Consider the following 27,003-nt stretch of genomic DNA (forward strand, 5'->3'; position numbering starts at 1 on the left):
AAATATCTGGCTTTTATTAAATAATTATCTGACTCTTACGACCAACGTTTTTATCTGACGTAAAATGTAGAGAAATCATTCATATACCAACAGGACAGTGTACATCACTGTCGCAACAGCTTTTGTTTTCATTCAAAGGCTTTATGGCTTTAATACCTGGTGGGCCGGTCTCTAGTCAACATGCCGGGGCCGGTTTCCTGCTCTGGGTTATAAACTGCTGACTAAAAGAGCCCGCGATAGTTGAAATCAGCGAAGTAGCAGAGCCTTGACCTGAATTTTAAAAATATTTGGAAAAAAGCACTATGGTGCTAAAAAATGAAAAATAAATATTAACAAAATATCTGAATAAATGTTTATTTTACGTGTTTGATGTTTGTGGCAGGGCGTGGTCTGCAATGCCACTGCAGGGGAGGCATACGCACCTGAGCGGCATCTCTCTGGCTTAAAGTCTGTGCTCTCTCGGCTGTTGTGTTGGTGTGTGTCGGGCTGTGAGTTGAAAAGCTACAGCCGGCTGTGTGGGTACAGCAACCATGTGTGAAAAGTGGTCAATAAAGAAATGCTAAAAAGCGTGTTAATGCAAAAATCGTCGAGTCTGCCGTGGTACATTTGGACTTCTGCTCCTGAACCTCTGCACATGTCTGCAAATCGGGGCTGTACGAAGTCACTTCATCCTTACGCAAGACTGTAAGCTGTCATCTGTGAGGCGCGAGCGGTGTTTGGTTTTTACCATAGTTCATGGTGGAGAATAGCTGCTCTGCTGCGTTTTGTTCCCTGTAGTCGTATGAATGGCAAACTACACTCATTGGCAGTAGCATAGGCACACTAAAATTTCTTCTGAAAAGTTCGCTGTCTAGTTGCTTTTTATTGTGGTTTAACCTGTCAAGAACAAACATGTACTGAAAACTCTGCATCAAGTCTTGAATGGTGGTTAGTGCTGTTGCCTCACAGTAAGAAGAGCCTGGCTTCAACTCCACAATCTGGCTGGTTTGCAGTGATTTCTCTCTGGGTATTCTGGTGTCCTCCCATAGTTAAGAGTCATGCAGTTATTAGAGTTAGGTTAATTGGTGATTCTAAATTGCCGGTGAATGTAAGTGCAAATAGTTGTTTGTCTCTATGTGATGGACTAATGAGCTGTTCAGGGTGCACCCTACCTTGTTACCTATCGTGTCCCAGCCTTCCCCCTGCAACTTTATCCTATAGGATTAAGATAGGATGGTTTTTGTTGTAGATCCATTCAATTTTTTTATGTTAACCAGCGTCTAGACTTTGTTGAAAATTATGTAAAATGAAGACAACATGTAGTATTTAAGTGACCAAGTAGTATTGGGGTAAAAGTTATTGAATACTGTTGAAATCGAAAGACAAAATTGTGAAGGATTAAAATTTAAAAGCTCAACTTGACTCAAACATGTTTAGATGAAGTGTGTTTTATGAACACAAAATGCACAGGTTTATTTGAACATGAATAAGTTGTGTTGATTTAACTCAGTTGTTTAAGTTTCTGCCAAAGCATAATATCTGTGTCCACTATTGAATTAACTATGTGTGTGGTTTTATATGCATGACTCGTCCCACCACAGGATGTGATTTGGGTCTTTCTCTCTTTACACCTGGGAGGGAGAAGCATGTCTTGATGGAGACAGGTGCCTGCTGAGTGGTTGGACTGGATAATTACTTGGAGAACAGGCTTTTAACCGCCTCGCCCCTCCCTCCTGGCCTCCACCACCCAACAAACAGCCTGCGTTTTTCCTGGTAGCTTTGAGTGTTTCTGTGTGAAAAAGGTCAAAACGTTCCTGAGTAGAAGCCAATTTGTGTGTGGTGTTGTGAGTGCTAGATTTGTATAATAGACAACACTGTCAGAGCAGTTACACAAGCCAAAGGTGTGTAATGCTCCTGTACATATCTGGCAGTGCCTGTTGTGAGAGCAGACTGACCTGTTTTTAGGTATTTGCAGTGCTTTCAATGGAAGTGTTCATTACCGCAGTTGAGAAGGATATATTTGATTATTTAAACTTCAAATAAAAGATTTAAGCAAATAAATTCAGGTTGTTACACTTTGTTTCCAAATGTGACAGTCAAACACAAAGAGGACGATGAGTTCACTCAGCAGTGAGAACATGTTGCAACATTATGCCAAATTCAATTCAATTTCATTTGAAAAAGAAATTTGAAAGGTTGCCAGAGCAGATGTGTTCATATACTTTCAAATTCATATATTTCAACTTGTACTGTAAATACTTGATGTGAAATATTATTAGACCTCCAACAACTCCACCTTTTCCCAGTCATATTATTAACGCAGACAAAACTTGTAAGCTCATTTTCATTCGTGTGTTTAACACACGTCAGGCCTTTGGACATTGGGGAGATACTCAGAGGAGAGTCACTACTCCTCCTCACCTAAAGGAGCCAATCGAGGTGCTCTGGGCATGTCCCACCAGGAGGAGGGCAGACCCAGTGTGGGATTAAATAAAGTCTGTTATGTCTTAATGAAAGCATAATGTGTTCTTGTCACAAGCAGATTCTCTTCGTTTCTGGTGTTTTGCTAAGCACAGAATATTTTTCGTACCTTTTCTGCAAGACAGGTTTTCTTTTGTGTGTGTTGTGTTAGTAATGGGAGTGTTTTTCTAGCAACTGTCATCTAAAGGATCTGTTATTCTGTCTGTGTCCCTGTCGCCCACAGGTAAATTCCACATGATGCTTTAAGGCCACCCCCACCATGTACACTCCATCTTACAGCTGAATTCTGCAGCTCTCCAGCTTCAAAAACAAGATTGTCTAGAAATCCTGTTAGTTGATCAGTATACCACCATATACAGTAAGGTGGGCCATCTTATGTGACAAAGTTCACATTTGTCTGTCTGTGAAAATGTATTTTAAAAATTCAAGATCATCAGACTAAAACACAACATCTTTTACGTTGTCATTTATTCGTTGTGCTTCAGTAACTCACACTACTGAGCTGTTTTATAGAGAAGAAGAGGAGACAGGAGACATGAACTGCATTCAGTCTGCAGGCTCTTCCTCGACTGAGGTAGAGGAGCCTTGGCAGCAGCTGCTATCATATCTTATAGCCGCTGCTGTCATAAGGAATGTACCTCTGGGTGACCGGGACACAAACAGATCCATCGATCTTTCTCATGATAGTCGGTCTCTACAGACATTAAAAAAAGCTGACAGCTATGAAAACACCTTCAGAATTAATGAATGTTCAACAGAAACACACACACACAGTGAGACACAGAATTTGGCACATCTGTATTACATTTTCATCCAGTAATGGCACAAACTCTCTATAAACTGAAGGTTTAATGCTCACATTTACATAAAATGTTCACAGAACATTTAAAAGATGGATTTTTGGCTTTTTGCAATACCATTTATTTTTGCTTATGTACTTCAGACTTTTCTTTTGTTGTTGTCCTCATGGCCCATCTCTAAGTAAACTTATCTCCTTTTATCAAGAAACATGGGCAAGCATGCAGAACTCAGCTACCTGTCAGTGGATCACCAGCTTCCTGACAGACAGAAAGCAACAAGTGAAGCTGGGGGAGATCACCTCTGAAACTCGGTCCCTCAGTATTGGTGCCCCTCAAGGATGTGTCCTCTCACCACTACTGTTCTCCCTCTACACTAACGACTGCACCTCCAAGAACTCGGCTGTCAAACTCCTAAAGTTTGCAGACGACACCACTGTCATTGGCCTCATTCAGGATGGTGATGAGTCTGCATACCGGCAGGAAGTTGAGCGGCTGGTACTCTGGTGCAGTCAGTACAATCTGGAGCTGAACACTCTTAAAACTGTAGAGACAGCCGTGGACTTCAGGAGACATCCCTCAACTCTGCTCCCCCTCACCATATCAGACAGCCCTGTGTCAACTGTGAAGATCTTCAAGTTCCTGGGTACCACCATCTCCCAAGACCTGAAGTGGGAGACCAACATCAACTTCATCCTCAAAAAGACCCAGCAGAGGATGTACTTCCTGAGACAACTGGGGAAGTACAGTCTTCCACAGGAGCTGCTGATCCAGTTCTACACTGCGGTCATTGAGTCTGTCCTGTGCTCCTCCATCACAGTCTGGTATGGAGCAGCCACTAAACAGGACAGGAGCAGACTGCAGCGGACTGTACGGGCAGCAGAAAGGATCATCGGCGCCCCCCTGCCCTCATCCAGGATCTGTACCTCTCAAGAACCCGGAAACGGGCAGGGAAAATCATCACAGACCCCTCACACCCTGGACACAGACTTTTTGATCTGCTGCCCTCTGGCAGACGGTACAGAAGCCTGCAGACCAGGACCACCTGACATAGGAACAGTTTCTTTCCCCTCGCCATCTCCCTCCTAAACAGTTGACCTGTAACACTGCTCCCACTGCCAGACTGCAACTGCACCTTAAGAAAAAGAGACCGAATAGGATCCGGAAAAGAACTAAAAATCAAATGAATGTGGTGAAAGAAGAATGAAAAGAAGCAGAAAGTCACTTAGGACAATAACCAAAGAAGTATTGTGTTATTTAAACGGCCATTTCATGAAAAATCATTGAAAACCACCAACCTGATCCCCCAGAATCAGTTTATGTTTTTTATTTTTATTTTTTTTCATGCAACACCTTTATTATTTTCATTGAAGGCATCTAGAATTTACATTTGTAACCTTTGCGATGTTGTGCTTTCCTTTCCAGCATTTTTAATCCCGTATAAGTTATTTATTGATAGGAGATATTATATCCTAGCTGGTATTTCAACAAAAAATTATATGTGTAGTATTTAATTCTTAACATTGTCCCCTTTTTAACCTGCCCGGCACTATTTTATTCCCTTCTATTGAGAAACCGGAGAAATTCTTGAATTTACTGAAATTTCCAGACTTTGTAAAGCTGCCCAGAGGGTTGGGTTGGACCCTTTGATGGGATGGTTGTAGCCCCACAACTCTCCCTTCTTCAAGAGAAAAAGGCAATGAGCTGCTGTGAACGGAGACACTGGTTCTCACAGGCTGACACTTTGAGGTTAAAGAAAAAACCTGAATCTACTCAAGTTTTAATACCATCATCCGTTGGACATTTCTAATAATCTGTGTGGGCTAGATAAGCAGAAATGTGTGCTGTGACATCTGCGTCTCTCTGCTGGACTTTGCTCTCTGTCTGCATCCTGTTCGTCTCTGCAGGTGGGACTGAATTTGCTTTAAATGCACAATTAATTTCTTGTGGAATTCTCTTTATATTAAAAGTTCCACTGTGAATATGAGTAGCTAATGTGATCTCTCTGATCTCAGGGCCGATGAAGTTAAAGCTGAATTAGAACTGATCAGGAATCTTTAACATTTGTGTGACTGGTTGAACATGCAGTCATATAGATTTTTAATGTTTTTATTGCTTGTATTCTCCCCTTATGTAAAAGTATATTTAATATTTGCCTATAAAAACTGTAAATACAGCAGCATGATTTCTTCATGTGTGCCTTCACAATTGTAGTCTACAGTGAGATTGATAATAATTAATAGTAGTCGCAGTCGCCACCTTTACGTTGTACTTTATTTCTGCATTTCCAGATCAGCAGAGCTCAGCGGGCTGCAAAACTTGCTCCTCACTGTGAAGTCTTTAATTGTATGTTGGACTCTTTAACCTCTCTGCTCTGTGCTGTTTGCTCTTTTAGACCCGATAAGCATCACAGCTGAATCTGGTCAAACTGTCACTCTACTGTGTCGAGCTCAAAGCAGATCTGACATAACAGACGGAAATGTCTTGAAGTACCACGGTCAGCAACTTCTTCTATCATACCAGAATCCATCTTTTAAGAACCAGGTGGATCTCCAGGACAGACAGATGAAGGATGGAGACGTGTCATTGATTCTGAAGGACATGACGATTAATGACGCTGGAGCGTACGAGTGCCGTGTCATGCAGAGAGGAATAAACCAAGAGAAGCTCATCAGCAGCATCACACTGAGTGTTGTTGATCCTCCAGGTGAGTGAGTAGAGTTGAGTGTGTGTGTGATCAGAGGTGAAGCTGCTTCCTGGTTGTTGATGTTTGTTTCTAAAGATGTTGTTGATGAGACTTTGTAGAAAGCAGCTGGTCTGAGTGATGTGATCAGAGTGCAGTAGATAATGTCTGACAGCAGTTTGAAGAGGAAATGGATTCTGTTCTGTTCTTCACTCATCACCTACCTGACAGCTGACACCTCACACCTGTTTCTCACCTGCAGCTCAGCAAGATTTACCTGTTGGAGTGGTAATCGGTGCGTCAGCAGGAGCTGTAGCTCTCCTTGCTTTGAATGGGGGTGGTATTTGGATGCTTTCGTGAGCTAAAGAAAACACAAAGAGCAGTTTTATCAGAATTCAAACCATCTTGCTGTTAATCTGAAAATTAAAACAAATCATTCAATAACTGAACTGTGAGCTTTCTGTGCTTCTTGTCTGAGCAGTTATACGTAGCCATGGATATACAATCATCACACCATGCTCACTCTTATCAGACATAAGGTGTTGTTTCCACATTATCAATAAGGACTAATTTATTAATCAGACAAAATCATATCATCAGGTTTTTGCTGAGAGGAAGTAAAATTGTGTTTCAACCATGAATTAATGTTCTGTATGTGACAGTATTAAAATTACTGAATTCAAATGTTTTAGCTTCTATTTGGAATCATGAGAGTGTTTCACAGTGTGAAGATTTAATCACCACAAAAATAACATGTGTTTAAATGAAGAAATTAAACCTTAACTCTGATGGAAACACCTGAAAGTCAACATATAAAGGATGCTAAGAGTCCAAACTAGTGGTTTGTGCCTTTGAGACATTGGCGGAGCGGGGGTGTGGCTTACTGGGCTTAAGCCCGGGTTGTTTTTTCAGAAGCCCGGGGTCTTTTGGAGTGTAATTTCTTTCATAGTTAGATGCCTGACAACTGTATAAACCAAAAACTACACACAATATTCAAAGCAAATAGCGCACACAGGGGGAATTTACCACTGTGCATAAATTCCCCCTAATTTTGGTATGATCCGAGCTCAGGCACTGGGAGACTGAGCACAGCACTTACGCATGTGAGCGAGGGGGGAGAAGCTGCTGCCTGCAAGAAGCGCAGACAGGTAGACAGAGGAAAGTTTAAGTTTGACCAGATACCAAAGCAAATCATTCGTACTGTACAAATAATGTAAATATGACGGTGTAGATTGATATCAAACTGATCACTTGACCCATATTACATTAATCACTCTTCGAGTGAATCAACAAATGGCGAAATGAAAAGCCGAACAACAACAATGCTGTTTCTTTAGAGAGTCTTAGCTTACATGTGTGCTTATTTCATATTTTCAGTTGTTACCCTCCACGGCTAAATAAAGCACGAAATCGGTTTCAGTTATGTACTGATGTACATTGACATTAAAGAGTTCTTTGAAAGAGAAAAACTCAGGTAAATGTTATTTTATATATTATGCTTTGTATGTTGTTCAGTATATTTCTATGCAAAATAAGATAATTTTCAATTCACAGCACTGTTGAAATCAGATAGTTACATACACTTTATTTCTTTAAAGGAGTTAAGTTGAACATCGATTTAGATTAAACCTTTTTGTTTTAAATTAATATTGAAATAACTTTTGAATTAGTTAAATGTCAGAACAAAGACAGAGACAGAGCAGTCTATTTTTTTATCACTTTCATCAAATTCAGGAGTACATATACAATAAATTTATTATGTCTTTAATTAATAAGAAAACTGCGATTCCATTCTGAGCATTCTGAGCATAAAAAGCCTCTGGTTAGTAAAGTCAATTTGAGTAAATTGGTGGCTAGGGCTGCCACGATTCGTCGACTAGTCATGATATCTGCTCAATTTACAAAGACATTGCGTGTTACTCCCCTCGAGTCGTAATGAAGCTCAACTTGTTCTTTGCATTTTAACTGACATTTATTTCGGACAGGAGGATTCTTCGACATGCCTTAACATGTAATGATGTCCAACCACAGCCGATACAATGCCCTCAGAACTAAAAGGAAATACAAACTTAAATGCATATTCTTAATAAAGCCCTTAAGCATTATATATGCATTATATATGCATTATATAAGCATTATATAAAATGATTTACGAATAAATTCTTTACAAATCCTACCATGTGAATTCATGGATTTTTTTTTCACATTCTGTCTCTCACAGTTGAAGTGTACCTCTGGTGCAAATTACTGACCTCTGTCATCATTTTAAGTGGGGGAACTTGCACAATCGGTGGCTGACTAAATACTTTTTTGCCCCACTGTAGCTACCTTTCTTTGCAAGGACACTCAAAAGCCTGCCATCCATGGATTCTGTCAGTGTTTTGATCTGGTCACCATCAACATTGCGTGCAGCAGCAACCACAGCCTCCCAGACACTGTTCAGAGAGGTGTACTGTTTTCCCTCCTTGTAAATCTCACATTTGATGATGGACCACAGGTTCTCAATGGGGTTCAGATCAGGTGAACAAGGAGGCCATGTCATTAGTTTTTCTTCTTTTATACCCTTTCTTGCCAGCCACGCTGTGGAGTACTTGGACGCGTGTGATGGAGCATTGTCCTGCATGAACATCATGTTTTTCTTGAAGGATGCAGACTTCTTCCTGTACCACTGCTTGAAGAAGGTGTCTTCCAGAAACTGGCAGTAGGACTGGGAGTTGAGCTTGACTCCATCCTCAACCCGAAAAGGCCCCACAAGCTCATCTTTGATGATACCAGCCCAAACCAGTACTCCACCTCCACCTTGCTGGCGTCTGAGTCGGACTGGAGCTCTCTGTCCTTTACCAATCCAGCCACGGGCCCATCCATCTGGCCCATCAAGACTCACTCTCATTTCATCAGTCCATAAAACCTTAGAAAAACCAGTCTTGAGATATTTCTTGGCCCAGTCTTGACGTTTCAGCTTGTGTGTCTTGTTCAGTGGTGGTCGTCTTTCAGCCTTTCTTACCTTGGCCATGTCTCTGAGTATTGCACACCTTGTGCTTTTGGGCACTCCAGTGATGTTGCAGCTCTGAAATATGGCCAAACTGGTGGCAAGTGGCATCTTGGCAGCTGCACGCTTGACTTTTCTCAGTTCATGGGCAGTTATTTTGCACCTTGGTTTTTCCACACGCTTCTTGCGACCCTGTTGACTATTTTGAATGAAACGCTTGATTGTTCGATGATCACGCTTCAGAAGCTTTGCAATTTTGAGACTGCTGCATCCCTCTGCAAGATATCTCACAATTTTTGACTTTTCTGAGCCTGTCAAGTTCTTCTTTTGACCCATTTTGCCAAAGGAAAGGACATTGCCTAATAATTATGCACACCTGATATAGGGTGTTGATGTCATTAGACCACACCCCTTCTCATTACAGAGATGCACATCACCTAATATGCTTAATTGGTAGTAGGCTTTGGAGCCTATACAGCTTGGAGTAAGACAACATGCATGAAGAGGATGATGTGGACAAAATACTCATTTGCCTAATAATTCTGCACTCCCTGTACTTGTTAAATGAAAAAAATCGGCAAAAAAATATAACAGCCACACAATTACCCATAGAGAGGGTGAAAAAACAACTCTATTGAGGCTGTTTCCAAAGAGTAATATGGGACCTCTTAATAGGATAAAGTTAATCATATATGATTGGATTTTATAGTGAGCATTGAGGGGAGTCAGAAGTGGGGTCAAAAGGGGATGGTCGGAACAGAAGGAACGATAGCTCACAGCCCAGCGTAAACGCGAGTTGCTGTATTAGGGCTTGATTTATTTGTTTGATTTATTTGTTGTGGATACAAGTAATTATGCTATAGTAATAAGGGAACATTGAAAATGTACAACTCATTGAGGGGATGGAGGACCTAAAGGGTTGGGCAATTGAAAGGAATATGCTAGAATATAACATTTTCTTTTGTTATATTCTAGCTATTATTCTCACATGAAAGTAGACTTAATGGGATAGATTAGGAATTATGTCGTGTTTCTTGGGAAACACGAAAAGGGGAAGAACTGTCATGAAATAAATATATTGTTAGTCCTTATTTAGTGTTTATTGTTACTTGCTTTTAATATAGTTTAAAAGGGCCGTCTCTTAGTACAGTCTGTTCCAAAAGTACTGACAGGATATTACATGCATACTTTTGCAGGCAGAAAGTGAAACTAAGCAGAGTGTTTGATTGAAACTTAAAGTGTGGTGTGACGTCTAGAGGGAGTATATAAATATAACTAGGCTTCCTGTTTGTGCTTCAGACTTTGGCTGACGTGTCTGCGTGTCTGCTGGGTCTCCATATTCTGGAATATGTAAAATTAAAGATCATTTTTTGAGTTTGACCACTTTGAGCACTTTTGTCTTTTTGGCCGTAAAGAATATAAAAGAACCAGATTTAATACCGGGCAGATAACCGTATCAACATATGAGGTAAAAGTACATAAAAAAAGCTGAATTAAAACTAAGTGTTAAGAAAGGTGAAGCACTAGAGCGACATGAGGAAAAAGCTCTCGAATATGATCAATCTTCTCTCTTTGGGGAGTCTGCTGACCATTATTATCTGGTACAAGTTCGAGGACAGGTGAGTGAGTAATTACCTTTGTATTTTACAGATAAAAGCCAGAGGTCATGAAACAAAGTATTCTGATCAAAAGTAGCTTATGGCACTGTGATAAACGCTTCCCAACAGTTGGGAAGCTGTGTAAAATGCTAATATAAGCCTGAGGTTGCAGAAATACAAACATGCTTAATTTAAGTAGAAATACACATTTCATATTTGTTAAAAAATACTCTGGTAAAAGCTGAAGTACATGTCTTCATGTCTTTGTCATTCATTCTTTCATACGTAACCACAAACCTCAGCTCTCACTCTGTATTTCCTTCTAAGGAAATAACATAGTATTTGGTATGTTTGTTTTGTTTGCATTGTTCTTTTGATACGAGTTTTGTTGTGCAGTGAAAATAAAGTTAGAGTCACATGACCGGTTTACTCTGACCACACAACATTATTGGTACTGATTTGTAAATAACTGGACATGAATAACTTGTATATTACGTAGTATTACACAAAAGTATATTTCTAATTAACTTGGCTGCACTTAATTTCTTTTGACAATACTTTTTTTTTTAGTTAGGATTCATTTTGAAAGAAAGGCAGACGTAAAATGTAAAGTGAAATACAACCTCATATATAGTATGGTGTTGTAAAGAGCTGAGAAACCACAAAGTGGGGAATCTACAAAGAGGTACTGAACCTTCAGATGTTGCTGTAGCTCTAGCGAGACATAGAGGACCTTCTTTCATTCAGCACATAAAAAAAACAAAACAAAAAAAACAACCAACACTGCGCTTCCAATGGGGTCAGTAACCCTGCACATGCCTTCACTTATTGTGTAACAAATCTTTTTTACCAACAACTGTAAATCAAATCAACACTGCACTATTGGTAGAAAAGACCTATAACAGCTATCTGGTAGTTCCTGTATTCCTGTATTTATGTGTCCTTACAGGCACAATCGCACACGTTTACACACAAATGTTACCAGAAACATATTCCGATTACTATATGCAGATATACTATACATGTTTCTTACTGTCACTGTTGATATTGATTATATATAGCCATATAGGAGTGCTAAATGGGGATTCTAAATATCTTAATACTAGTAAATAACGTACTCTGGACCGCTTCTTCAAGTTCCAATAAGGTTAATTCTTTTATCATTAAAACTATACTTAAAACTTCAATTCCTTTTGTTTGCAGTGACAGCATTTAGGGAATTCTATTGGTATCTAGCGATGGTTAATATCACACTCTAGCTTGTAACCAAATATCATGTCACATTTGAGCTCTGACTTTTACACTGACTCACTGACTTTTAAACACCCTCATCATCTTAAATTGAAACTGATCTCTGGCACCACTGATGTGACTGAACTATGACTGTAAACACGAAAGCTGTTCTGCAACTGTTCAACAACAACAGCAATGCTGTAAACTTCAATACAATACTGCAGACTAACCAAATTTCCCCAAAGCACTTTGAATCACCTTGTTGTTGAATTGTGCTATACAAATAAACTTGCCTTGCCTTGCCTTGCCTTGTGGGGACAATTAAAGGATTATTCTATTCTATTCTATTCTATTCTGTTTATCCTGCACCAAACTGTCTGTGCTTTATAGCACAGCAGCTGCCAATAACACAGTTGGTATATTCGAGTTGACATTTAAGACTATTAAAAAACAAAACAAACAAACAAACAAACAAACAAACAAAAACCTCATTGTTTATAGACACAATATCTGATACAAACATCTCTCAAGTGAATTAAGGCATTACTTGTAATCTTTAAATTTCCAACAACTCATATACCCCTCTAATAATATCTTAAATATTTAACATACATAAGAACATAATTTTATCTCTTATTTGTTTCTCACAGTTTTGTCGAGCTTCACCGACCAAATCCTCAAAGAAGTGCCCCAAAGCCCTCTGAACTTTGCAAAGGCTGCAAGTAAGAGCAAACATTGCCATGACTTGTTCATTAAGAAATTACAATTTTTATGTCAAGATTAAGTCATGTAAGCCCCCTGCAGGAAGGAGTAGGTCTAAGGAGCTTGGAAAGAAAAGTGTCAGAACTTCTTTATTTTTCTTGAAAACGTCAACATGGTCAACATGACCCCCCTTGGGGGACACTGCTACCACATCCACCATTTGCTCTTTGAACTGAAGAAGCTTCTCGGGTGAGAGGTGAAACGTCTTAAAGGAAAATTTTAAAAGTCCATACGCTTTTCTTTTCAAGCTCCTTAGACTACGATGACCTGGATGACTGAGAACCTTCACAGACACCCAGTGCAGGAAGGTTACTAAATGTACTGGAATGCTTGTGCATTACAGGGAAGTCATTGATGAAGTGAAAAAGCTCTACAATCAAACGTGGAAAAAGCATGAGGAGAATTACCAAAGATTCAAGTAAGACCTAACATCCTGATATTATTGATTGATGGTTGAGTTTTATTTTTATGTGAATTTCTGGTTAATAATAACTAAATAAATAAAAATTGTCTGAAGCTAGTATGTGAGTACGAGCATGGAAGATGGCAGACTACAGGAAACAACTGCTATTTATCCTCAAATGCAGATGAGGCAGGATTACTCCTAAAGGTCTTTAAACAAGCTCTTCAGTCAAGGCTAAGAGCCATTTGCTAAACGAAATGGCTAAACAAAATTTCCCGTCAATACTAATTTTAGTTAAGAAGACACGTGAAAAGGGGACCTTTGACTAGCCCACAATTAAAAGTCTAAGACCAGCCAGAAAGAAATAAAGGTTTGGTTTACTTGTTTAGCAGACTCACACTCAGGATGTGTACCAGTGGGTGGAAAATTGTCTGAGAGGCAACTAAATCAAGTAGAGAAAATTCTCTTGCAAAAATGTTGAACTTTGCTGTGATGTAGAGACAAATTCCACTAGTGGAGCTGATCACAGCCACAGATTCAGAAACCTGAACCAACACTGCGGATATAGACGCAGAGCAACTGTGAATGATGGTTTTGGCCTCCTCAGCAATGCAAATCTTCCAGCATCCATGGAGGAGAGGAAGGCGGTCGTGTCGCTTAGTGAGGACAACATAATCGTCATCTGACAGACAAGAGCGGGCCCAAGGTTTTACAAAATTGTTGGGTTTTTGAGAAAGAAGACAAATAAGTAAATTTATTACATTTATTAAGCAATTCAAGGTTCAAGGTTAAAACGGCTGCCTTGTCTGTGCTCACTCAGGAGACCCAAATGAACAAAGAGCACCACACCCAGGCAGTGTACGCCTTTAAACAGAATCTTAACATGCTTGGTTGAAACAATTGAGGGTGGCCTTAGGTCTGATATCTGCTCAGGTTTCTTCCTCTTCACCTCTCTGGACGTCTTCTTGTATAGACATGATCCTTTTTCAGGAAAAAAAAATCCCATTACCATAGCAACCACCTCTTGCACTCTGCTCAGGCCTGCATACAGAGATAGGGAGGGGGGAAGGAAAAGGAAAGTGTACCTTCTGGTGCCATCAGCAGTCCAGGCAGACCATCCCCCTCAAATTCCTCAGAAAAGGGGTTTCTGTCCAATCACTTTACGGCTCTCCAGATAAATGGTGTGGTCTGTAGTGTAAGTCACAGGGATGGGCACATATGGTACTTTTCTGTCTGGGATTTTCACCATTACATCATTGAATATTACGCCCTCTGGTGGTGGGTCAGCCCCATCAGGTAGAAAGAGCATGTCTGGGCCCCGGGCATGTGAACTAATGTGTGCCTGTACATAAACTGTGGTGACTTGGTTAGCTGACAAAGGCACTCTTCTTATGCCAGTCCTTACCACACCTGTCTCTGGGCATTCACTGCTGTTCTGCACAAGCTTGTCAACATTATGTGCAGTGCGTACAGTTATTTCAAATGCTTTACTCACATACAGTGGGGCAAAAAAGTATTTAGTCAGCCATCGATTGTGCAAATTCCCCCACTTAAAATGATGACAGAGGTCAGTAATTTGCACCAGAGGTACACTTCAACTGTGAGAGACAGAATGTGAAAAAAAAAAATCCATGAATTCACATGGTAGGATTTGTAAAGAATTTATTCGTAAATTAGGGTGGAAAATAAGTATTTGGTCACCTCAAACAAGGAAAATCTCTGGGTCTCACAGACCTGTAACGTCTTCTGTAAGAAGCTTTTCTGTCCCCCACTCGTTACTTGTATGAATGGCACCTGTTTGAACTCATCATCTGTATAAAAGACACCTGTCCACAGCCTCAAACAGTCAGACTCCAAACTCCGCCATGGCCAAGACCAAAGAGCTTTCGAAGGACACCAGGAAAAGTATTGTAGACCTGCACCAGACTGGGAAGAGTGAATCTACAATAGGCAAGCAGCTTGGTGTGAAAAAATCAACTGTGGGAGCAATCATCAGAAAATGGAAGACATACAAGACCACTGATAATCTCCCTCGATCTGGGGCTCCACGCAAGATCTCATCCCGTGGGGTCAAAATGATCATGAGAACGGTGAGCAAAGATCCCAGAACCACACGGGGGGACCTGGTGAATGACCTGCAGAGAGCTGGGACCAAAGTAACAAAGGTCACCATCAGTAACACACTACAACGGCAGGGAATCAAATCCCGCAGTGCCAGACGTGTTCCGCTGCTGAAGCCAGTGCATGTCCAGGCCCGTCTGAAGTTTGCCAGAGAGCACATGGATGATACAGCAGAGGATTGGGAGAATGTCATGTGATCAGATGGAACCAAAGTAGAACTTTTTGGTATAAACTCAACTCGTCGTGTTTGGAGGAAGAAGAATACTGAGTTGCATCCCAAGAACACCATACCTACTGTGAAGCATGGGGGTGGAAACATCATGCTATGGGGCTGTTTTTCTGCCAAGGGGACAGGACGACTGATCCGTGTTAAGGACAGAATGAATGGGGCCATGTATCGTGAGATTTTGAGCCAAAACCTCCTTCCATCAGTGAGAACTTTGAAGATGAAATGAGGCTGGGTCTTCCAACATGACAATGATCCAAAACACACCGCCCGGGCAACAAAGGAGTGGCTCCGTAAGAAGCATTTGAAAGTCCTGGAGTGGCCTAGCCAGTCTCCAGACCTCAACCCCATAGAAAATCTGTGGCGGGAGATGAAAGTCCGTGTTGCTCGGCGACAGCCCCAAAACATCACTGCTCTCGAGAAGATCTGCATGGAGGAACGGGCCAAAATACCAGCTACTGTGTGTGCAAACCTGGTAAAGACCTATAGTAAACGTTTGACCTCTGTTATTGCCAACAAAGGTTATGTTACAAAGTATTGAGTTGTATTTTTGTTATTGACCAAATACTTATTTTCCACCCTGATTTACGAATAAATAAATTTTTTTTTCACATTCTCTCTCTCACAGTTGAAGTGTACCTCTGGTGCAAATTACTGACCTCTGTCATCATTTTAGGTGGGGGAACTTGCACAATCGGTGGCTGACTAAATACTTTTTTGCCCCACTGTAGTATGCTAGCTGTTTTCTTCCTCCTTTGGTTTTTACTTCTTCCTGGTTCACGATAGCTTCAATGACATTATAGCCGATGATGGGATCACTGGCCACAGCCGGGTCACTGGATACCAATATTGGAACTTGCAGCTCACTGCTTGGAGACAAATCCCTGCCTAATCTGAAGATGGCTTGTATCCAGCCAATGCAGGGAATGGGTGTGTCATTTGCAGCAAACACTGTGAGAGTCTCATTGTCTAACAGCTCTGAAACGGGTCTGACGACCGTGTGAGGGAGGTGGTTTTGCCGCCAGTTTTCATTTACTATGCTGGATTGTGCCCCTGAATCCCATAACACCTTGGCTGGGTGATTGTCCATAAAACAGTTCACAGTACATCTGTTTCCCACCAGGCTAACTAACTGTGACTTTCGTTGAGGGGGTAGATAGTGAACCTCAGTTACAGCTGATGGGACACTTGCTGCAGTTTCTTTGGAAGATGTTGGTGAGCTTGGCTGTTCGTTATGGGACCGTGGGCTTTGGACTACTGTTGGTCCCATCTTAGTAGTCCCTCCCCGTTTCCCGATGACAGTCTCGGTGCTCGGCATCCACGGGAGTAGTGGCCCTCTTGCCCACATTGGAAACAGTGCATGCAGTTCTCCCCTTTCCCCTCTTCTTTGCACTTTTTACAGCCCTTTTTTCGTTGCATTGGTGCCATGGTGTGGGGACTGGTTTCCATAGCAGCCATAAACATTTGTTTCATCTCTTTATGTATTTCTTCTATAATCTGCTGCGTGTCTGACTTAGTCTCTTTATTTTTCACTGTTGTCATGGCCACTGTAGCGGGGGATTCTCTGGGTTTGGAGGGGCTCTGAGGAGATGTCAGGGCTGTTTGGCATTCTGTTTGGAGCTCTTGGACCTTGGGAATCTTGGCTGCAGCGGACCTTTTCCGTTTCTCAAATCTTTCATTTTCTAGCTTTGAAGCTTCATTGACTTTCTCAATCAGTTCTTCATCTTTTATGGTTATGTCGTTTAGGAGGGACAGTAGCTGATACTTGATAACAGTCACTGAGTAGCCCAGTTTCAATGGAGCGGAGGATTTTGCGCTGGATGGTGGATCTTGTTTGATTAATCAGTTCTTTCGGCGCGCGGGCCGTACCCTGCCTCTCCACCGCTGACACTACTTCTTCTAGTGTAGCGTCAGCTACCGATGCGTACAGGACCGAGCACCCTCTGCTGGAGGAACTTATATAACAGTAAAACTGACATATCAGTGGCCTTACTAAAAGAAAGTGTCTTTGAGTATAAAATAAAATGGCGGGGGAGGGGGGCGGGGTGTACTATTTTCACGTCTCTGTCTGTAACATAGTGCCACAGTAGGCCTGTGGTGATCAGCAGTTGTTTTACAAGCTAGTGTCCTGTATGGCAGTTTGTGCCAGAGAAACCACTTCTGCATCAATTTTTCATTTAATAACTTTTAAGTGGGCTGAGATCAATTTCTTTGCCTTGAGAAACTCTTGGATCCTTTTGCAGTGTGCTTTCGGTCATCATCCTTTCATACTTTGAAACTTCTGTCGTGGAAGTTTTAAAGAAACTGCAAACACCTGGTGAGTGTCGTTTTGAAGTGGGTTTAATTACATGTTGTGCCAAGATAAGGACAAGGAGTCCCACCATCTGTTTAATGTCTCACATTATAGTGTTTTAAATAAAATAAAAGCCTTTTATATAGAATTAGCAGAAATGACAATGACAAAACAGATACATTGTATTTTACTCTAAAGCAGGGGTGTCAAACTCAAATACACAGTGGGCCAAAATTCAAAACTGGAACAAAGTCGCGGGCTAACGTTAATATTTAATAAAAAATCTTCCTCCAGATATAAGAATGAATCTTTTCTTATGGACTCAAACAAGTTTTGCTGAAAAACTGAATATGGAACAAGCAAAGCTTAATACTAAACTATATACACTCAACAAAAATCTAAACGCAACACCTTTGTTACTGCTCCCATTCCCCATGGGATGGACGTAGAGACCTAAAATGCATTCCAGATACACAATATAACCATCCCTCCCAAACAGTGGTCACAAATCAGTCCAAATGTGTGGTAGTGGGCACATCTGCCATATTGAGATAATCCATCCCACCTCACAGGTGTGCCACATCAGGATGCTGATCTGACATCATGAGTAGTGCACAGGTGTACCTCAGACTGCCCACAACAAAAGGCCACCCTGGAATGTGCAGTTTTTTGCGCTATTGGGGGTCTGGGGACCCAGAACCGGTCAGTATCTGGTGTGACCACCATTTGCCTCATGCAGTGCAACACATCGTCGCATGGAGTCTATCAGATTGTCACTTGTGGCCTGTGGAATGTTGGTCCACTCCACTTCAATGGCTGTGCGAGGTTGTTGGATATTCGTGGGAACTGGTACACGCTGTCGTATACGCCGGTCAAGCACATCCCGAACATGCTCAATGGGTGACATGTCCGGTGAGTATGCTGGCCATGCAAGAACTGGGACATTCTCAGCTGCCATCTGCCCTGAACAATGTGAACCATGATTCATCCGTGAAGCGCACACCTCTCCAACGTGCCAGACGCCATCGAATGTGAGCATTTGCCCACACAAGTCTGTTACGGCGACAAGCTGGAGTCAGGTCAAGACCCCGATGAGGACGACGGGCATGCAGTTGAGCGTCCCTGAGACGGTTTCTGACAGTTTGTGCAGAAATTGTTTGGTTGTGCAAACCAATTGTTCCAGCAGCTGTCTGGGTGGCTGGTCTCAGACGATCTTGGAGGTGAACCTGCTGGATGTGGAGGTCCTGGGCTGGTGTGGTTACACGAGGTCTGCGGTATGAGGCCGGTTGGATGTGCTGCCATATTCTCTGAAACGCCTGTGGAGACGGCTTATGGTTGAGAAATGAACATTCAATGCACGGGCGACAGATCTGGTTGACATTCCTGCTGTCAGCATGCCAATTGCACGCTCCCTCATTGCTTGTGGCATCTGTGGCATTTTGCTGTGAGACAAAACTGCACATTCCAGGGTGGCCTTTTGTTGTGGGCAGTCTGAGGTACACCTGTGCACTACTCATGATGTCAGATCAGCATCCTGATGTGGCACACCTGTGAGGTGGGATGGATTATCTCAATATGGCAGATGTGCCCACTACCACACATTTGGACTGATTTGTGACCACTGTTTGGGAGGGATGGTTATATTGTGTATCTGGAATGCATTTTAGGTCTCTACGTCCATCCCATGGGGAATGGGAGCAGTAACAAAGGTGTTGCGTTTATATTTTTGTTGAGTGTATATATATTAGCTGTATAATACCAGTAGGCCAGCTCTAATAGTAATTTGGTATGGCTTTGAGGGCCAAATGTAATTAGGCTGCGGGCCAAATTTGGCCCGCGGGCCAGAGTTTGACACCTATGCTCTAAAGATTGCAAATCTTTCCACTTAATACTAAAGCTAACTTTATTTATTTATTTTTTGTCGGGTCCTATTTGTTTGTTTGTTTTTTCAAGATTACAGGTGAGAATTAATGGCGATGGATCCAACAATGCCATTGTCACTCAGGAAAACACTCCAGTGGGATCTAAGATTGTTTGTCACAGGGACAGAACCGTCATCCCTGTGACTCCAGAGCTTTTCAAGATCTTAATAAAAGTATGTTTTTCTTAAATTCTTAATTTTTTCTTCAGGTCTTCGTTATTCATCAAATGTTCCAACATTTGTTCCATGTTCCATGTGTTGAAATCACATGTTTAGTCACATGTTAAATCTTTGATAAACAGGGACCTTTACCCTTAATGGATTAAATCAAATATAATTCTTTAGTGTCTTCTGAAATTAGCTGCCTAGAGTACTTTTGCAGCAATTCATCTGTATTAATAACTTTGTGGATGCTCCTTGTTTCATCCTGAGTTCTGCCTCTTACACTCACTAGCTAATTTATAGAGCAGGCATCAGCTTAATTTTGAAATTTAGTTATCAGGCTGTGCGAAATGTAATACTGCTATAACTTTAATTAATTAATTGTAATACATTTTAATATTTGTAAATGGACTGATTCTTATATAGCGCTTTTCTACTCTCCCGGAGTACTCAAAGCACTGTATACAATATACCTCATTCACACCCACTCATGCAAGCACTTCTAAACGCAAGTGCACACAGCACACAGTACATTCACACACAGTCACACTCCGATCAACGCATCGGAGGGAGATTTGGGGTTATTATCTTGCCCAAGGACACTTGACATTCAGACTGGGGAAGCTTAGGATCGAACCACCAAACTTCTGATTAGTAGCTGATCTGCTCTACCACCTGAGCCACAGCCACCTACAAATTTGTCAGTATATTAAAAAAATCCACCAAGGTCTTCAAGTCTAAGTTAATGATTTATTGGTTGAAAACTGACAACCCCCCCCCCCCCCCCCCAAAAAAAAAAAAACAACAACAAAAAACAAAAACAAAAAACATAACTTAGAATCAATGATTCCTATATTAGTGGTTTATATTGTCAATATATAGAGAGTACCATATAAAGATTTAAAAAGTCACATTCCTTGAAGGTCAATTGTATGGCCTGTATTTGTATAGCACTTTACTCAGTCCCTAAGGACCCCAAAGCGCTTTACACGTTCAGTCATCCACCCATTCACACACTCGTGATGGCAAGCTACATTGTAGCCACAGCCGCCCTGGGGCACACTGACAGAGGCGAGGCTGCCGGACACTGGCGCCCTCTGACCACCACCAGTAGGCAACAGGTGAAGTGTCTTACCCAAGGACACAACGACCGACACTGTCTGAGCCGGGGCTCGAACCGGCAACCTTCCGATTACAAGACGAACTGCCAACTCTTGAGCCTTGATCACCCCATGTAAGGAATTATATGGGGTTTCACTAAGGTTCACATTAGTTTGGACCTTTGACTCCTTCTTCAAGCTCAAATAAGGTCAAACTTGTATAAAGTGGATTTCTTCTTGAAAACTAACTGCTTGTGTTTGCACTTGCAACATTTAGGAAGTGACATTGGTATATGGGGATTATAGTTTCCAAATATCATTTGACCTAACCTTTACATTTCACATCTGCTTCTCTTTCAAATTGACCTAAAATCTTTAACAGAAAGAATTTAAAGAATTAGCTGACGTATTTAGAAATTTACTGTGGCACAATAATATTTAACAAGCTCAATTTATTATACAGATATTTACATTACCAGTTTATTATCGATTTACCTACTCTTAAATAATGTTTGTGTAAAAATAAAATCCACATAAACATCTGTCATGTAATCCTAATCTAAGTTTTACTGCAGTACAAAACAAACAAAAACAAAACTAATATACAATATCCAGTACTATTCTGTTGAAAGTAAACACTGCCCAGAAGGTAGGTTGCCTTGGTTTGTGGTGTCAGAGTGCTTCTTGTTTTATCTATCATTTTAAACTTCAACTTTCAAGTGTGCCCTACACTTATTGTCTCCTTCTATTCTAGGAGAGATTCACAAATACTGGGCCAAAGATTCACTTGGACTTAAAAAGAGACTGACTTTCAAAACAGATTTTGATAACAGGGACCTCATGAATTCATTGTTTTCAATAACAAAAGGGTTTGCACAGTAACTAGAACTAACCACCGTATATGTAATATCACATATATAATGATATCATGAAAGATTTCAATTCCAAGTAACTGATAATTCAGTTCTAATGTTTAAAGGCAATCGGATTAAACAGGTCTATACATTTCCCTAAAAGTTTTAACGTGATAACCTTATCACTGACCTCTTCCTACATGTTTGCCATCTTCCATTAAACTCAGTGAGCACTTTTCTTTCACACAAAGTACATTTCAAACTGTTTAAATTTTGCTCTTTTTGTAATTTATAATCTGTTGGTGTCAATTCCAGGAGAATCCTTTCTCAAAAAAGAGATGGGACACTTGTTCAGTTGTTGGGAGCGGTGGGATTCTGACAAACAGCGGCTGTGGAAAAATGATTGATTCAGCTGATTTTGTTATTAGGTGAGAAAGATGTCAAGAACAAAAATCATGATGAGGACTCTTCTCTCTTTAAGTAATATTTTGTTTTTTTTTTCAGGTGCAACCTTCCTCCTCTGGAAAATGAATTTAAGAGTGATGTTGGCATGAAGACTAACCTTGTGACAGCAAATCCAAGCATCTTAACAAAGAAGTGAGACAAGAGTGACTCTAACATTGAAGTGACCTGTTAGTTTTGTCTTGTTTCTTTAACTAATATATTATTTTGCAGGTATGGGTCACTGATGGCACGTCGACGGGCGTTTGTAGACAGTCTCCACCAGTATGGCAACTCCCTGCTCCTCTTTCCTTGCTTCTCTTCTAGTGGTAGTCGTGCAGCGTGTCAGCGGGCTGTGTATGCCATTGAGGACATGGAAATTCCTGTCCAACCAATCTTCATAAACCCTCAGTACTTACAAAGTATGGACAAATTCTGGAAATCTCAGGGGGTAAATGGACATCGGCCTAGCACTGGAGCATATATGATTAGTCTGGCTTTGGAATTATGTGAAACTGTTCATCTTTATGGATTCTGGCCATTTAGTAATCATCCATATAAGCTCTTTCCCCTGACTAACCACTACTATGATAATGTACCCTATAATAGTAGAATCCATGCAATGCCAGATGAGTTTTACTACTGGGTGCAACTGCACAACAAGGGCATTCTCAAACTTCATCTTGAAGACTGTAAATCAGATCAGGCCTAGTTTATATGATGGAATAAAATAAAAAAGAGGTACTCTTCCTTTGAAAGAGCCAAGAGCCTTCCTTTCCACTTCCTCCATGTAAAGGTTGGCTGTGTAGCAGGTTGAAAAAGCTACATGTTTATTTTTGTAAGAAAACCAATTACCCCTTTATTTTTTGTTTATTATTGTGACTTATTTTGACATTGTTATGTGTTGCCAGACCATGGTTATATTTCATTATGCTAGTAGATGGTGGTCTTGCACTGCTGTGGAACTACCAGAGACTCTAGCTATAGGCTCTGCGCATGCGCAGCTCAGAAATAAATGAGCTCCGGCCTGAGCAAGACGCTAACTTCGGTGTCCTCTCTATTAATCCACAGGTACTGACAAACAAACTTTTATGTTACCGAACTGGTTCTAAATGTCATGTAAGTTGAGTAACAACTGTTCGGCTATATTTTGAGATGAGAGTGATGATGTTGTTTTGTGGTATTTTGTTGTAATGAGTATTAGTGTATCATCGGCATAATGCTACGTAGCACTATAAGTATATGCTATGACAGTGGCAACCTGCGACTTCCGAAAATGTGTTGTAGTGTTTGTTTTAGTGTTAGCCAAGCAGTACTGAGTACATGTATTACGGGGAAAGCTTTTAGTTGGTGAAACAACGTTTGCAGTCGTCTGCCGCCATGTTGTGTTGCATTCAGGGGACGCCATGTTCAAAAGTAATAGCGTATATGGCGCGAATGTGGGGAAAGGTTGTGTGAATGTGAGATGGGTTATTTTGGTATGTTGTTATGCTTTAGCCGCGAGTGTTTTGTTTAAGTTGTGAGTATGTAAAGTCATTTTGAATTAGTTTGTATTTATTTTGCTTTTGAGAGAATGCTTTTTGTAACTTTATTTTTGTTTATGAACTCTGTTATTTTATGGGAAGAATGCATGGTCTAGTGTGATTTGTATTGTGTATATGTGGAGAAATAAATGAGCTCCGGCCTGAGCAAGACGCTAACTTCGGTGTCCTCTCTATTAATCCACAGTTTGCTCATATTTGGCTACGCAGTGCTCTCTAGCCTGTGTGCCGCTTGCTGCCGGTCCAGATTCCCCTAGGTCTGGTGCCGGTAACAGCTGCAATAGGTGACACGGGGGAATTTGAAGTATGTTGTGGTAAGGCAGAGGTCTAACAGTGTGCAGATCTGATTGGGTGTGAAGTTGGTCCTGTCTTCCAAGGAGCTGTCTTCTTGTAGTCGTTTTCTGACAGTCTCCACAGCCTCCGTGGTGGATATGCAAGTGAAGAGAGAGACTACATCAAAGGACACCATGGTTTCATCTGGATCCAGGGTAAGTTTCTGGACCTTGTCGGTGAAGTCGGTGGAGTTCTTGATGTGGTGTGGGGTGTTCCCCACGAGAGGTGCAAGGATGGTAGCAAGGTGTTTTGCAATGTTATAAGTGGCTGAGTTTATGCTACTGACTATGGGTCGGAGTGGGACAGCTTCCATGTGGATTTTAGGAAGTCCGTAAATGCAGGGTATGGTATCCCCTGGATAAAGGCGATGATATGTAAGGCGGTCAATGATTTTTCAAGGTCCTGAAGGCAAGCTATAACTTTCTTTTTGTAGCTGCTTGTGGGGTCTCGTTTTAAGGCTTTGTAGGTATGGTTGTCACCGAGGAGAGTAGTAATCTTTGTGTGGTAATCTGTAATGTTTAGGACCACCGTTGTCGACATAGTGGACAGAATTCCCAACATTCTGGCATCCCACCCACAGGCCAACTGGCTCATCATCCACATCGGCACCAATGACATCCCCAAACAGCAATATGAGCTGCTGAGGCTTCAGCCTCCTTTGTCAGTCGCAGGTGAGTGCTTTTATCTCCGGGCCCACCCCCACCTGTGGCAGAGGGATAGGCCGTTTCAGCCGGCTGCTCAGCCTTAACACCTGGCTTTCCTCCGCCTGTGTCTCCCACGGTGTGGGTTTGGTGTCCTGCAAGTTTTAGATCTCACCCTGGGTCAACACACCCGAATCAAATGATTAGTTCATTACCAGGCCTCTGGAGACCTTCAAGACATGTTGAGGAGGTAGTTTAGCCATTTAAATCAGCTGTGTTGGATCAAGAACACATCTAAAACCTGCAGGACACCGACCCTCGAGACTGGAGTTCCCCCACCCCTGGTTTAGTGGGTGGCAATGGGAGCCATACTGGAATTCACCAGGAACAGTAACGGCACAAAAATAATCAGAAATACAGCAATTGCACCATATTGCTGCAGTACCTGCAGTAACTGAGATGCTACACTGGTCTGTTGTAGTAAAGAGAGAGTTGACAATTTACAGCTTGATCTGATCATTCAGTAAGGGCTCAGAGTAGAGACTTTAATCCTCCACATTGGAAAGTATTAATTTGAGGTGATTGAGAATCTGACCTGGATGTCTCCTGGGCACCTCCTACAGTAGGTGAGGAGTTTGGGGCGTGCCCTTCTGGCAATAGGTACTGGGGGCAGATCCAGGACACATTGAAGGTTTTATATCTCTGGTGTGGCTTGTTGTGTATTTATTTAAATTATTTTACTAACAGTGTTGTATGTTATTATTATTTTAATACAGCGTTGTTATGTTTGCAGCTATTGGACCTGCAGTAATCTAAATGTTCTTCGTTGAACAGGAAGTGATGCAGATGCAGTCTACAGCAGTGAGAACATATGAAGATGTCAGTGATGGACAAATAGCCAACAGACCAAATGGCACGAGAGGTATAGCCAGTGCTCGTTTCCAGTAAAAGTGGACCTATTCTGCTTTTCTTCTTCCCTGTCAAATGCTTTTCACTGTTAGATGTTCATATTAAGGTGGCTAAGGTGCCAATTAAAGATGTCAATGTATGCACCAGTAATTCCTAAGCGATTAAAACATCTGCAAAACAGGTCAGAGGATGAGGCACATAATGTACCAGTACAGTTTAAAGATAAAAGTGTAGAGCTGAAAAGGATCAGGACAGGTTCGCTTCAAACAATTTGACATGACCAATTGTTTGTTTTTTACAAAGGAAAAAAATCCTCTTCTTTGAATGCAGAATTTATTTTGACACCAGCCAGCTTCCCATCTTAATGTTTGAATTTGTGCTGAATTTAGGAAAACCAACCAAATAAAAACCAAACAATTTTGCATCAATGTAGATAACTCACATAATAGTATGTACTCATACTAGCATACCTGAAACCTCATAGCTCACTACGGTCTACTAGACATCAATTTATTTTCAAAGCAACATGGAAAAAAGGGCAGCAAATCAATCTGTATAATCAATCTGTATAAAAAGTTGTTTCTGCAAAAGAGGGAAGCTGTACAGTTTTCACAGTTTCTCATTTTGAATGTATTACAGCTCTACAGTCTTATCCGATAAGAAGTAAAGTTTCTACCAGTCAATAGAGCACAGGTGCTACCCTTGAATTGTAATTTTTAAACCATGAAAGTGGCCCTTATGGGAAGCATTTTTAATGCTTCTTTCCTGTTTATGTCAGGGGGGCAGATACGAGGCCTGTGTTTCCTTTTGTTTTCATTTGATGTAAGTTAGATCATTATATGTGAGAATGTTTTTGTTTGCTATTTCGGCCATGCTCACCCTGACGTTTTGTTATGGACTGCAGATTCTTCGGAACATGGGAATCATGTTAAGCTCAGGTTTCTCTAAAGCTGGGAAATATCCAGCAAATATGTCCCTTTGTGGTCCATGCTATGGCTGTGTGGGCCAATATGGGTGTCACACTAGTGTAGACTACCTACACTAAGCAAGGAGGGGGGCCAACAATAAGGGTCAATGTGGGCCTGCGATGTACCCACAGTATGCCCACACTCTGGGTTTGGGCTGTCCATACGGGCCCCACCTGGACTCCACAGTGTGCGTCCTAGGTGTTAGGCAGAGTAGAGCTGGTTTTCCTCATCAAAAGGAGTCATTTGAGGTAGTTCGGCCATCTGAATAGGATGCATCCTGGGTGAGGTGTTTCAAGCATGTTCTACTGGGAGGAGGCTTCGGTGCAGACCCAGTGATCAAGTGATCAAGGAAATCTACACTTTTCTGCTTAGACCGCTCTCCCTAGAGGACCTGAACCCAGATAAGTGGCAGAAAATAATGGATTGGAGTTTTTGATTAAACTCCAAAGGTTGTTATCATGTGTCCCGTTCTTTGAACTGTGTGTTTGTGTTCAGGCTTTAAACGACTGACAGATATCCTCTACTCTAAGGTGCAGTAGTCCACCAGTCCAACTGCCGCAATCCAGCT

At 41.3% G+C, this 27,003-nt stretch overlaps 1 protein-coding gene across 1 annotated transcript; it reads left to right on the forward strand.

The window, feature by feature from the left end:
* Positions 1 to 10,243: 10,243 nt before the first annotated feature.
* LOC112432780 (alpha-2,8-sialyltransferase 8F) lies at positions 10,244 to 23,743 on the forward strand. Its single transcript, XM_024801237.2, has 7 exons — positions 10,244 to 10,548; positions 12,411 to 12,482; positions 12,866 to 12,940; positions 19,519 to 19,660; positions 21,918 to 22,030; positions 22,107 to 22,199; positions 22,278 to 23,743. Exons 1-7 carry the CDS (start codon positions 10,463 to 10,465, stop codon positions 22,753 to 22,755), a joined length of 1,059 nt encoding a protein of 352 aa, XP_024657005.2. The 5' UTR covers positions 10,244 to 10,462; the 3' UTR covers positions 22,756 to 23,743.
* The last annotated feature ends 3,260 nt before the right edge of the window (positions 23,744 to 27,003 follow it).

The sequence above is a fragment of the Maylandia zebra genome, unplaced genomic scaffold (assembly GCF_041146795.1).
Source record: "Maylandia zebra isolate NMK-2024a unplaced genomic scaffold, Mzebra_GT3a scaffold02, whole genome shotgun sequence".
Lineage (NCBI taxonomy): Eukaryota > Metazoa > Chordata > Actinopteri > Cichliformes > Cichlidae > Maylandia > Maylandia zebra.